This window comes from Platichthys flesus, chromosome 7 (assembly GCF_949316205.1).
Source record: "Platichthys flesus chromosome 7, fPlaFle2.1, whole genome shotgun sequence".
Lineage (NCBI taxonomy): Eukaryota > Metazoa > Chordata > Actinopteri > Pleuronectiformes > Pleuronectidae > Platichthys > Platichthys flesus.
Window position 1 is genome coordinate 12842637 of NC_084951.1, and position 13499 is coordinate 12856135.

The 13499-nt window shown below is 40.3% G+C and overlaps 1 protein-coding gene across 1 annotated transcript; it reads left to right on the forward strand.

The window, feature by feature from the left end:
* The first annotated feature begins 11775 nt into the window (after positions 1-11775).
* wfdc2 (WAP four-disulfide core domain 2) lies at positions 11776-13370 on the forward strand. Its single transcript, XM_062392461.1, has 3 exons — positions 11776-11935; positions 12351-12488; positions 12629-13370. Exons 1-3 carry the CDS (start codon positions 11833-11835, stop codon positions 12760-12762), a joined length of 375 nt encoding a protein of 124 aa, XP_062248445.1. The 5' UTR covers positions 11776-11832; the 3' UTR covers positions 12763-13370.
* Positions 13371-13499: the final 129 nt, after the last annotated feature.

Below are 13499 nucleotides of genomic sequence, written 5' to 3' on the forward strand. Positions count from 1 at the left end.
CAGTTTAATAAGAACTACAAATGTGTACTGATGCTACGGAGCTTCATTCAAACATGATCTATCTGTGTGGAAACATGGACAGGGTCATATTCCCATGTGCACCAACAGAAATGACATCTGATCTCGGTGTTGACACTGGACTCATTTATTGATGTTCGCTGGCAACATGTAAAGGACGGCCACAGACAATGTTAACGCCATACTTGAAGGAGCTCATTCTGCCCTGTATTTTCAGTTCAGTGGCTTTCATCAGATGTAATGGGTGCACTGTAAATTATGAATGAAGAACCACTCTGTGGATGATGAGGATGATGCAGATTATTCGTCGCCGCTTCCTTCGGTCCTCACTTCTCTGCGGAGGGATTTCACACCAGGGGAATGAGGGCTGTATTACTCAAAAGTGTAAAATAAGGAGATTAGAGGCCGCCGCCCGCGACTGCCATCGCCATCTGGATTAGGGTCCGGGTCAGGGGTTCCCAAACTTTTTCTTTTTTTAATTTCTTTTGCAGTCAGTGTTGATGTTAGCATCACTGCAACAATCATCTAAATTCAACTTTTCTTATACTAGTATATATTCTGTGAGATCAGGATGTTCTGAGAGTCCAAAATGAGAAACTGACAAAGTGCTGTGGCAGATAATAAGAGGTCAATACTGTCAGAGGACTCACAGCATAATTGTTTAGCTGTGTGAGATTTGCACAGTTAAGAGAGAGAAAAAATGTATGAATAATTAAAACAAAATGATTGCTGGGATTATTGAGTTCAATTCAGATCGTGGCTTAATATCACTGTATCTGCCATCTTGAAATATTACTGGTGGTTTTGTAAATCTTAAAAAAGAAAATGGCAGCAGATCAAATAACAAGACGTTATTGATTAACACGAAAAAATAACTGAAAGGGCAAAATACAATGACTAATGATGACAGGCCAATGCTGTCTGTGGCTGTGAGAATCTCCGGAAACTGAAAAGAATACGTTTTTTTTTTTAAACCCTCTAAAAACAGAATAAAAAGGATAGGGAGCCAGATCTGAGACACCGTCTTAAGGATGATGAGGATGAGGAAGACAAGCAGAAAACAACATGGGACACGGCTGTGTCTGAGATGACATGGTCATCCTCCCTCCTCACGTCCCCCTGCTCGTCCCAACTGCGAGGGAGAGCTATTTAGCATCAGAATAAATGTTTACTTTTTGAAGCAACACCATGCCTGGGAGTCTGTGGGGCCCGGGGCTAAACATTAGTGATGTGGCAGGGAAGAATGATCGCTGTTGATCGGGCAGCACGCCGGCAGCTGATGACTCTATCGAAGCAGATCAAGTAATAGATGATTAATTTAGACGCTGAATCAATGCGAGCTGTTGGCTTCGTCGGGGCCTCGCTGATCCTACAGGCCTTCATTGGGAAGTGTTACACAACATATGTGAAAGGCTCCTCTGCATTTGAGGTGGTTGGGACGATTTCACCGTCCTTTCTCCTTTTGTTTAGCTTTATTCATCTCATTTGGACTTCTGATCTGAAGTAAATCAATCATTAAATCATTAGCTCAGTCTCTGTTAAAAAAATGCTTTTGTGTCAATTACAATTGTGCAAATTCTAGATTCAAAACATATCAGTGAGCCGGGGTCTGATCCCGCACCATTTTCCTCTCTGCTGTGTGGTAGAGGTGTAGGAGGAGAGGAGGAGAAAGAGGGAGGGGTGCGGCGAGGAGAAATGAGGTTGAGCTCTGGTGAGGATGAATAGTGGAGAGAGGAAAGAGGAGGGTGGAGTAAAGAGAACGAGGAGGGGGGCGGGGGGAGAAAGGGTGCAGAGAGGGGTCTAACTCTGGCATAAAAGTAAATTCAAATGCATTATTCATGGCTCTCTGTGTCAAAATATCATTTACGTGTGCTGTGTTGACTCATGGCTCGTAAAATGAGAAGGACATGAAAAGAAAGAAAGGAGTGTGGAAATAAACAACTCAGGAGGCTTTTTCTCTATTCTTGGCCCCGAAAATAAAGAAAGGAGCCCCGGTGTGCTCTCCCTCAACTTATTAGGCATCAATTATTTATTATACTTTCTGTTTACTATTCTTTATCTGTGTAATAAACAGCCACCATGTCAAAGAAAGTCTCAAAAGGGTCTCGGAATTTGCAGGTCTGAGGGGGTTTCTAATGCGAGATGCTAATGCTCAAGTGTCCTGAGGTAGAAGACTCGCTTCTGTTGTTATTGACCCTAAAAACCTACAACACACAATTTGTGAGGGCGACGGTTTTCACCTCATCAGAAATCCCCCTCTGCCACTGTCTTCAATTGTCTGCTTCAAATCTGGGCCAAGATAACCAGCTGTTTGCATGGTTTGTTTCCATTTTAATTTTGGGGGGATTTTCTGTATAATGAGCCACTGCCACTACTGTACTATCATCAAGCCTCCAGCTCCTCTGTTTGGGACTGCTCGCCTCACACTGTCCGGCACGTTGGCACCACAGCAGCTCCTGCAGGTGCACGGCAGAACTACATTTTGCATCGGCTTCAATCTTCTTCTTCTTCTTCTAATTACAGTAACAGTGGTTTCAAAACTATGGGTCGAGAACCACTCAGCGGGTCGCACGATAAATCTGAGGGGGTCATCAGATGATTAAAAAGATTTCTTAAAAACCTTTGTACTGCATGAAATTATATTCCTTTCCATTATCGGAGGCTCCACTTAATCTCAGCTTTTCTTGTGAACTGTAAGATAGTGTTACCGCTCCAGGCCTTTTAAAAGTTAGTCAGATAAAACGAGGACACACAAATATAAGTTTGTGTTTTAATTGGATTTACCAACAGACAAATGCAAAGTAGACATCGTTTCATTTTAAGTGGTCGCAGAGTGAAAAGGTTGTAAAAATGTTTTGTTTTTGTTGCTGCAATAACATTTTTTAGAGTCAGGTTGATATATGGGTATTTTAAGTCCAAATTATTAATAAGATATTGTATACTTGGGCTAAATTATGATTGCATATGTAAAGAGAATAAACTTATTTTGCAAGTGCATGAGAATATAAACAAATGTGCACGACTCAATCAATGAAGGAATGAAGCATGTTGTATTTACTACATATAGATTCTACATGTCTTGCAGTTGCCTCAGTCTTCCTCTGCTTCACATTTGTATGCATGCATGCATGCATGTGCGTGTATAGGCTACATATGTGTGTGTGTGTGTTCAGTGTGTGTGTGTGCGTGTATCTGGTGAGGCTGAGGGCACACATGACCTGCTCTACTTTTATTTTGATTTATAAGGCTGGTGGAGAGCATCATCACAGAATCGCTTCATCTTCTCTCCTTTATTACACCACATTTGTTTTCATTTTACTCCCAAGGCCTGGCTGAATACATTACAGATTTCCCATGGGGCCCCGGGCCAGCTCCTCTGCCACGGGAGACAATGGGATGACGGGGAGGGATTTCTGAGCATGCTTCATCATTAGAGGCATTAGAATTATTTTGACTTCAAAACATTATCACAGGATTATCGTTATTCTGGTTATTAGCAGGATAAGTAGACGCATTTGTGAGAGCATAAGTCAAGCGTATGGGCTGGAGTAACAGAAGTCATAATTGCTTGAGCCAGTAGGTCATAATTTGATAAATTAGAAGTGTCATTTTATTTAAATCCACAATTTATTATGTAAAAACAACAATAATGACCTAGTCATGCACACAAACCTTTCTTCACCTCTCCTCTCCTTTCCGTCCCTGATGTAGCTTCTACCTCATATCCCATTTTGCTGATTTATATGAGACACCCCCACATCCCTCTCCACCCCCACATCCTCCCACAGACCCCTAACAGTCATGTGACACTTTGTTTTTTGCCTGGGGGGTAAAAAGTGGGACACAAAATATGATTCAGTCCCCGGTTGATAGCTAAGAGTGGATCATTATGGTGGAGATAATATGGCAATTGGGTTTAGCATGCAGAGGTCAACGGCAGGTTAATGCAAAATGTAATACGTGATTGACTATGAAACCTGGTGGGGGAGGGGCCTTGGGGTCAGGGGGCGGCGGCCAGACTTGTTTTGGGTCAGTCTGGAAACAATATGAGCAGGAGGAAGGAAATTAAGTCCATTTATCATATTTGTCATATGACTTTGGCCTGACAGGCTCTGGTTATATCTGCAAAGGAATCCAGCACATGTGTATCCAAAGCACTGCATCCAGTTTTATGAAGGGAATTACGTTTTTAACATTTATTTAATATCTGTAAAATGGCAATACCTCATATCATAAAAAGAAAAAGTCTTAAAGAGATAGTGTAAGAGGTGGATAGTGAATTTTAGAGGGTGTCAGCCATATTTTTCCTTTCAGTGGTTCCACTATTCAGGCAAATCAGTTTGTTATATTGTAAATAACCATGTACATGTGTGTCTTTGGTGAAAATAGAAAAGGTACGGGGAGGCCATAGAAATTGGCAGATTACCTCATTTTTAACTCTCAATGCTCCCTCACAACTCCAGCCCCATAACAGTTGAAGCTAATGTTCACTTACAGTCACACTGAGCCATCTTTTCTCCCGCTTCATTCACGTGTTCAACATTCAAAGCCACCACTGAAACTGATAGCATCTACATCATTTCAAGGGCATACAATAACAGCCACTATAGCCGAGCCTTGGTACATGAATACATAGAGGAAAGGTTTCCAGCAACATTGCTCCATGATTGAATTCCCAAGGACAAGAGGAAGGAAAAAAGGGGAAACATCGGGGACTTGGAAAGGGAAGGTGAGGGAGCAGGAACAAGGTGTTTCTTCTGTTTGGTGCGCTGAGAATGAAAAATAAAAATGCCAAATTACGAAAAAACACTGCAGCTGGGTTTATGTGCACTTGTGTGTTCTGAGCATACATGTGCATGCAAACACAGGCAACACACACCCCGTGCAAGTGTGAGATGTGTCAGTGTACGAGAGTAAATGAGGAAAAACAATAGATCTCAGATGTTGAAAAGCCCACAGCTACTGAGCCTGCTATAAGACATGTGGGTGGACATGTAAATTGCATGGCCTTTCTGCTCCTTTGGGTAAAATTACTCCTCACTGCTCATGGCCCCCTGTATAATAACCTCCTGGATTGTCTCTCCTTAAGGGTTCGGGGGATACCTGTCAATCAAATCAAACCCAAACAGAATACATTTACATAGTTTGACTGCGCTGCAACATCTGAGAGACACTGAAAGACAAGAAATGTATAGGACATCATCAGATTCTACTATTTTGATCAGATCCCAAATATATTGTTCCAGGAATAAATATCCATTCAGTCATAATCATTATTTATTGTAAAACTTTATTTTACATGAATAATTGTGTACAGCTAAATGGAAGAATAATAAAAAAACAGACCCAGGCTGCTGAGATCTGTAAGGGGAGACCCCCACCTAGAGGTGGAGAATGATACTGCACCCGAAGCAGGGAATGATCTTCTCATACTGGACTACAGTGTACAGACATTATTTATTATTATGAGGTGCATGAACGAACGCAAAAGAACGCGCTCATTGAACACGTTCACTTTTATGAGAACGATGAACTGAACGCAACTCAATGCCAAATAATGAATTTGAACGATGAACACGTTCATATTGTAGCGTCCTCGCGTATAGACAACAGGAAACCTCTCTTTATGTGTAACTTTATTAAAGTCCAGCGAACACGACACACTTCTTGTTCGTAACTCCGACACTCCAATGAGAGCCTGGCATCCCACAAAACCCTACAGCCATTGGCCTAGAACTGTCACGTGCCCCACCCCTACCTGTTCACTGACCCTCGGGACATTTCAATACTTTCTCCTCGGGAGAGACGCTGTCTAAATCGAATGCTTTCACCATATCGTTGCTCAGTGCCCATAAAATGTCCTCTGTTGAGCCGTATAGTGAATGAATCTGGAATCTTCTCTAAAAAAATATTCCCTCACCCCACTGGGCTATTCTCTAACAATAGGTTTCATCCAGTATCTAAAAGCCAAAAATATAAAAGTAACTTTTAAGTAAGGCTGTCAAATATATGTAGTAAAGTAGAAAATATTTTCTCTGAAGTGTTTATCAAAAACAGCATAATATAACACCAATACACACGATAATTTGTCCATCTTCTTGTTGTGCTTAGTTCAATGGGCAACTAGGCCACTCAGCTAAAGTGGCCTAGTTGGTAAAGTGTTCAATCTCCAGAGAGAGTGACCTGGGTTTGATTCCCACTCCTTACCATTTTCAAGCTGGCAATATGTTAAACTATTTATATTGGCAGGACTTCTCCTATTAATTACAAAATATCTTACATTATGTTAATTTAAATTAATTAAATATAAAAACAGGGGGAAATTTAATTAAAAAAAAACAGCGCGTGCAATTCCTGCGCAATGGGCTTCTGCGCAGAATGTGCGCAGTAGGCTTCTGTGCAGGATGATTTTTTTTTTTCCCATTTCATTTAAGTAAAAAAAATAAAATTTCATTTAATTTAAAAAATGTATATTTAATTTTATTTCACAAAAAATTGATATTACATTTCATCATCATTATTGATGATGCTGGTCTTCACAGGTGACTGACCTACGCAAGCCTGTAGCCGCCACCCACAGGAGATAATGTGCCTGTGTGTGTGGTCGCGCCGCTTCCTGGTTCTTCCCTGCACTACGTCAGGACCGCTCCGTGAAGAAGGAGGAGGAGATGTTTCTTGAATGCGGCCACTTCATTTCTCGGATATACAGCAGGAGCAACACTCGCATCCCCTCTAGGTGGTCCGTCACTTCTCTTTATAAACACACTTTTAGCGTCTTTTCCCACAATACCCTGGTGCACTTCGTCACACACTACAAACTTTCCTTAAAGGGGCAGGCCATACATGCAACACCACAGCTCTCGGTCTCATATACAGAGGGCAAGAGAAAGCAGAGACGCAGACTCAGCAACTACATCCGAGATCCGATGCACCTTATTATTATCTGAGGGATTTTTACACACTGATAAAGATTCCGACAGTAAAGGCAAGGGGAAGTGATGGATACAGTTTTCTTTAACAAGTTAAGTCTTTCATTCTCAGTTTCCACCTTAAAACTATGACATGAACTGAACTATGAACTAGTTCAGAATTGAAATGGCGAACTATGAACGTGAACTATTCATGTTTACTTGTATGAACTGAACTTTGAACCAGTTCATGAGAGGTGTGAACTTCCACAACACTGATGAGGTGCATGGTTACAGCTGGCCTGAAGGAACGACCACACTGACGGTCATGTACAAGACACATTTATATATATCTTGAGTTCAGCACAAACCACATGACTACTGTGTGGGCCTCACATGTTCTTCATCGCATGGACTCAGAGCGTCCCCTTGCAGAATCCTCCTTTACTCGGCCATCATGTCTCACTGCAGCCTGTTCACTTAAAGGACCACTCCACTCAAAATACACACAAAATCAAACCAAAACCCTGATTGATATCTCGCCATAAAGACACTTCAAGTACCAAAAGTGTATATGGTCGTTTGTACAACATTTAAAGGCTGCTATTTTAACATTATAATATGTCTTATACATATATTCCCCTATTTTGCATTAATCTGGGGTATAGATAACATGTACAAGGGTTTATAATTCACCATGATGTTGTTTTATCCAAATATGAGTGTTTATTCATTTATGTAGGCTGGTGTATCTAGACAGATAATAACAATATAGTGAGACGCTGTTGCAGATAAACAGAATGGGACAAGTCATAGTTTGAATTAAACATTTTGTACAATAATGAGGACTTTCGATGTTTTTACAGCGACTAATAACTGCATATAGTGATTTACTTTGTGAAATATCTGAATACTTCAATATACTAAGAAAGAATGTATGTAACTCCCTTTTACATGGGCCATTCTGCTCAATACATTTCACATGTAAGGGAGTTTTAATATGCTTAATTACTACATTCACATATATATCAGGTGAATGATAGTGGTGTTCACATCCTAAGATTGGAACCAGGATGGAATCTAGTAGACTTCATACCTCTGCCAAGTTGAATCAAGCTGTACCAAATTCCACACACTCATTGAAATCTGCTCTGTGAATATATTATTCAATGTTAAAGAAATTGAAAGAAATCCTGGATGGGGGATCAGCACCAAAATTTAAAGGGTACTTTCCGGACACAGACAGCATCCTACCACCAGGTGTTGTGCAGATCCGTTCTTTTGTTTAATACTGCAAAGAGTTTCAATGGAAGCACTTTTTCCTTTAGACATAGTTGTTCTGAAAAGGGAGCGACCTGTTCTTTGACTCTGCTGCTCTGCTGACATATTGTGTTTTCAGCTGATCCACTGTAGACTGGCACCACCTTATCCGTATCGGGGGAGTGAATCAGATACACAGACCAGTCCCACAACAGAGGGAGACTGGCCTAACTGAAATCGAATACATGTAAACCTGCACGCTGTCTCAGGCCCAAGCCGAATGTAATTGTGCAGACTATCTCATTAATGTGCCCCTATCCCTGCGATCACGTCTCGTGGATGCAGTGTTGTTGTCTGCTCGGGTTCATAAGGACAGACGTCAGGTTTTTATCTACAACAGAGAGAAAGGAAAAGACTGAGGGGCAGCAATCAGACATATAACTTATTATCAGAGTCAAGTGGAAACATATTTGAGTGCAGAGACCAGCAGCCCAACGTTTTGCTTTATAGTCAAACTGTAGAGGCAGGCTCTTTTTAGGAATAAAATATGTGAACCCATTTATCATATAAACACCTAATTCACACAAAGACTAACAGAATATATACACGATGAGACCTGATCAATGACAGTAATTATAGATGACTTAGATATGCTGACTTCAAAAATATATACGTTTAGTAAATGTTACTGTAGTAATTGGTAAGATTCATAATCATTGAGAAAACTTAAATCAGAAATGTATTTTTTGTATTTTTATGCGTAATGTTGTAGTTGCTGCTCCATGTCTCCTTGTCGGTCGAAGTTAATTGGTTCCTATCGGCCATTGCAGGACAGGACTGAGTCTCACATGGTGGAGAACGTCAGTGAAGGAGGCCTGGTTAATGCGCTGTTTTACTGTGTTGGTGTTAATTAGATAAAGACAGGAGACAATATATGCTGTCTTTACATTTCCCCCGGCAGGCAGACGGTGTCCCGGCCTCAGCCTGTGTTGTCCCGCGACTGAAGCGCCGCTTGTTGATAGATACCTCATTATAATCATACATCTTATAATAAATAACTTAAAAGACAAAAGAAAAGCGGTACAATACAATAACATATATAAAACTTGAATGAAGACAAACATTAATGTTGATAAATGTACACTTGTACTGTCAAATATACAATGGTATTTATTTATGATGATCCTTAGTTTGTATCTCCGTCTTGTTGTGATGACACTCATCTCAATTTGAAGTTGATCTGACATAAGCCCTGGTACAAGTATCTTAAAGTAAAAATGTGGAATATGGCCAAAATGGCCACTAAATGAAAAATAGCAGGCTTCCTGTTGCATTTTTCTATTTCCATTGCACCTGTGGACTTTTTTGTTTGTCTGGTCACGATACACATGTGTATCGATTTTTGTGAAGATCGGTCAGAATAATTTATAATATATAATAATACAAATAATCCTTACAATTTCAATAGGGCCTCACAGTGCTCGGGTCCTAAAAAATCGAATGAAATAAAATTAAATGAAAGAAAATTAAATTGAATTAAATACTGCGCATATCCTGCAGAAGCGGACTGCGCAGGAAGAATTTAATTTAATTTAATTACATTTTTTAAGGCCCGATGACTGAAAGGCACTGACAGACAGTGAGGCACTATTGAAATTGTAAGGATTATTATTATGATATATTATAAATCATTCTTACCGACATGTAAGGGAACATGTTCACATTGACCGATCTTCGCAAAAATCGATACACATGTGTATCATGACCAGACAAACAAAAAAGTATATGTGTGCTATTTGAAAAATGCAACAGGAAGCCTGCTATTTTGCATTTAGTGGCCATTTTGGCCATATTCCACATGTTTACTTTGAGGTACCCTATAGAATAAGTAGCAGGGGAAAATTAGATTTTATTTGATATTGTTATCATATACTTCTGATTTTATTGACTTTATAACCATGCATCATATTTTGTATTGTATGTGTTTTCAAATTCTGATTTGGCAAAGTTAGCAGTGGCCTAACATGTAATGTACATTGCCCCTTTTGAATAAATAAAGGAATAAAATATAGTAGAATTATTTTTTGTTATTACAATCTTCTCTTTCTGTATCTTGGAAAAGTAACGACTTAAACTGTGTGTGAACACCCCTGGCTCACATACTGTTCAACCCTCATCGAACCGCTTACATGTAGAACCGGAAAAGGCCAGCAGATGGCGACACAGAGAGAGCCAGAGAACACTAACTGGGGAGATAAAAAAGAAAATAAGACCAGAAATTATTTCTATAGATCAAAGCAAAACAGCACAACACAAGATGAAATGGGGGAAAGTTTTGCCCTGACGAATGTTTTATTTTGGCTTCTGGATGTACTGGTATTGTAAATCCAATTATTATTAATGAAAGAATTGAATTTATTAAGATCAAATTGTGAGTCGTGTATAGTATATATCTGCATTCAATTTAAATTTTTATCAAAGAATACAATTGATCACCTCTGTCAGATGCATTCCCAAAGTTTTTTTTTCATGAGATTGATCATGACTATTCAGGCAGTGTATGTTCACAAACATTGACATCCTTTTTACATAATCTCTGAAAAGTGTCCACAAGCCTTAAACAAACATTGAATGTTACTAACATGTTAAATTTTTGTTTTGCATTCAGTCAAGAATTTAGTTTTTCTATCACTAAATTACTTTTTACCAACCCAAGTATAGTTTCAGTATTTCTAATTGGGCTGGAAAAAGAAGTCTCAACAGTACTGTTCGGACGTTTTCTAGAGGCTGGTGAAAGGAGATCTCAGTCTGTAGACTTGATGCATCAAGGAGACCAGAAGGTGCAACAACAAACAAACGCTAACAGAGTAACAGGAGCAATTGTCACCCCCAAGTCTGAAGATGTTTTCCCAGCATCCCCATATATCTCCTTCTACTTGAATCACCCATTCTAAAAGCACATCCATGACAGGCTAGAATTGCTGTCGATCTCTATGTTACATGTAGGTGTCCACAATCCTATTGGATAGTTAAGTCTAAAGCATGTATTCCTAAATCACATTGTGTCCTCACGTCTTGCCACTGGTGTAGTACACAGAAGAGTCAAAGTCGGTGAGAGTTGAAGTTGGAGTCTCTCTGTCTGGTTCAGATAAGTTAGATATGAAAGTCCCTCAGCGTAGACGCTACAATGCACTGTTGGTTGGTCCTTTATCTACAACCTGACCTTGGGTCCTGCTTAGAGAGAGAAGGGAGTATCTGTGGAATTTAGAGAGACACTATGCTCCTTGGCAGATATGATGGGTAATATACAATATATATAACATATAGTCGCTTATACAGTAATGTGTGAGGATGGTAAAACATTCCTCAACGGTACCAATGATGAACTCAATGATGGATACAACAATACAGCCTCCCCACACCAGTCCCATGTTTCAAGCTGCTTGAAGAAGTGGGGCTGCTGTCACATCCAACATCATCAGGAGCCCTGAGGTGTGCAGATCATCAGGATGGAACTCAACAGGCACAAGGACCCAGCATCCTGGGACTGTGCTGCTCAGCCTGCAGGTTGTTTACTGGCTTATTAGTGCACACACACACTCACACACACACAGGAGTTCATTCTTGTGTGCACCAGGTTAACAACATGGGTAAACACTGGCCTGCAGTTTTTACATTGATTTTAGCTCTCGGTGCATATGTGCACTTTGACACAGCTTTTGCTAAAGGGGCTAAAGTCAAAACAACAGGTACGTTTGTTTCTGACTCAACTCAGTATGTTTGAACATGTTTTTAATGTGTGACCTCACAGCGTATGATTTTGTTGATTTTGTTCTCCTTCTCTGATCTTTCCCTGAGTGGCTGACTGCTCACAGTCTGTTGTCCCATCACACAAGGGTGTGTGTGTGTGTGATGGAGACCGTAAAGCAGACCACAAATGTTATGTGTTAGACTTTGGAGTCGTGAGTGTTCCTCAGTATGGAGCCACAATGTTTAAACCCCATTCTCCGCAGTTAGAATTTTCTCAGTGACTGAACTGTCATGGAAATCAAAGCTTGGAGAGTCCACAGCAGAAAGTTCCTCCCAATCAAAAGCCATGATGTCCCAGACTCTCTGTTTAAGTCTCACTCTCTGTTTGTATATTTCACTTCTCTTCCCATCCAGCAAAGCCAGGAATGTGCCCGCAGAGGAAATGGGGTGTAGGGCTGTGTGCTGAGTTCTGCTCCAGTGACAGTGACTGCCCCAACAATGAGAAATGCTGCTCCAATGGATGTGGACATCAGTGCACCGCACCATTCACAGGTTAGATATGAACAAAGTGACAGGGAAATCCCAGGAAATACAGCTTCCTGTGGGTTTTGTGTGATCACATGAATGTGTTGACACTCATGAACACCTGAACACAGTGACTGAGTGTGTGTTTCTGTCTTTTGTCCTGTCAGTGAAGCGTGGCCGCTGCGCTCGGCCCCAGGGAACCCCCATGTGTGCTGAGTACTGCTATCATGATGGTCAGTGTCCGGGAGAGCAGAAGTGCTGCAGGACAACCTGCGGTCACGCCTGCAGCGAGCCCTGCTGAGTGGACTGCCACCGACTCCCCTGCATGTGGGCACTTGTTTGGTTTATTTCACGCAGCCACACAGAAAAAATGCTTAACGTTTCTAACTTTTTTCACGGCTATTACTTCTTGGTCAAATATCTGGGCACCACTTTGCACAAACTTTCATTCTCTGGGTTGGTAGAGTAAAGTGCAAGACCTGTAAAGGGTTTTTCTGCACCCGTACTTGAAGTTAACGCAAATATCAAAAAGTTTTTGTTAATACTTTGTTTATTAAGTCATGAAATCTACACTTGGAAAATCAAAGACTATGAAATAATGTATTGTTGATTACTGTCTTGTAGAGAAAAAGGGTTCACTTACATTTCCTTTCCTGTACTCCAAAGTGATTAGTGGGTATTTTGTGCCTCAGAATATTTACAAATATACTTAATTAGTTTATACCTTCTTAATCCTTTAATGTCAGTAATTTGTTCGTGGATTTCTGTACGATTGGTAGTACTGTATATTCTAAGCCTTCTAAATGGATGAAAAATGTACTGCAGTTATTTTTATATCTCTTCCTCGTGGAGTTATGGGATGTTTTCTATTTCATTGTATTTCAAAAAATAAAAAGAATTCAGCATTTATCACCTTGCCTGTCACAGGTCTTGTGTTTCACACGTCTGCTTTATGTGCATATTTTAGGCCAGAGCTTGGCTGAAATAACAAATGATGAAATATGCCAAGGACAAAAAGTTCTTACTGGCCAATAATTT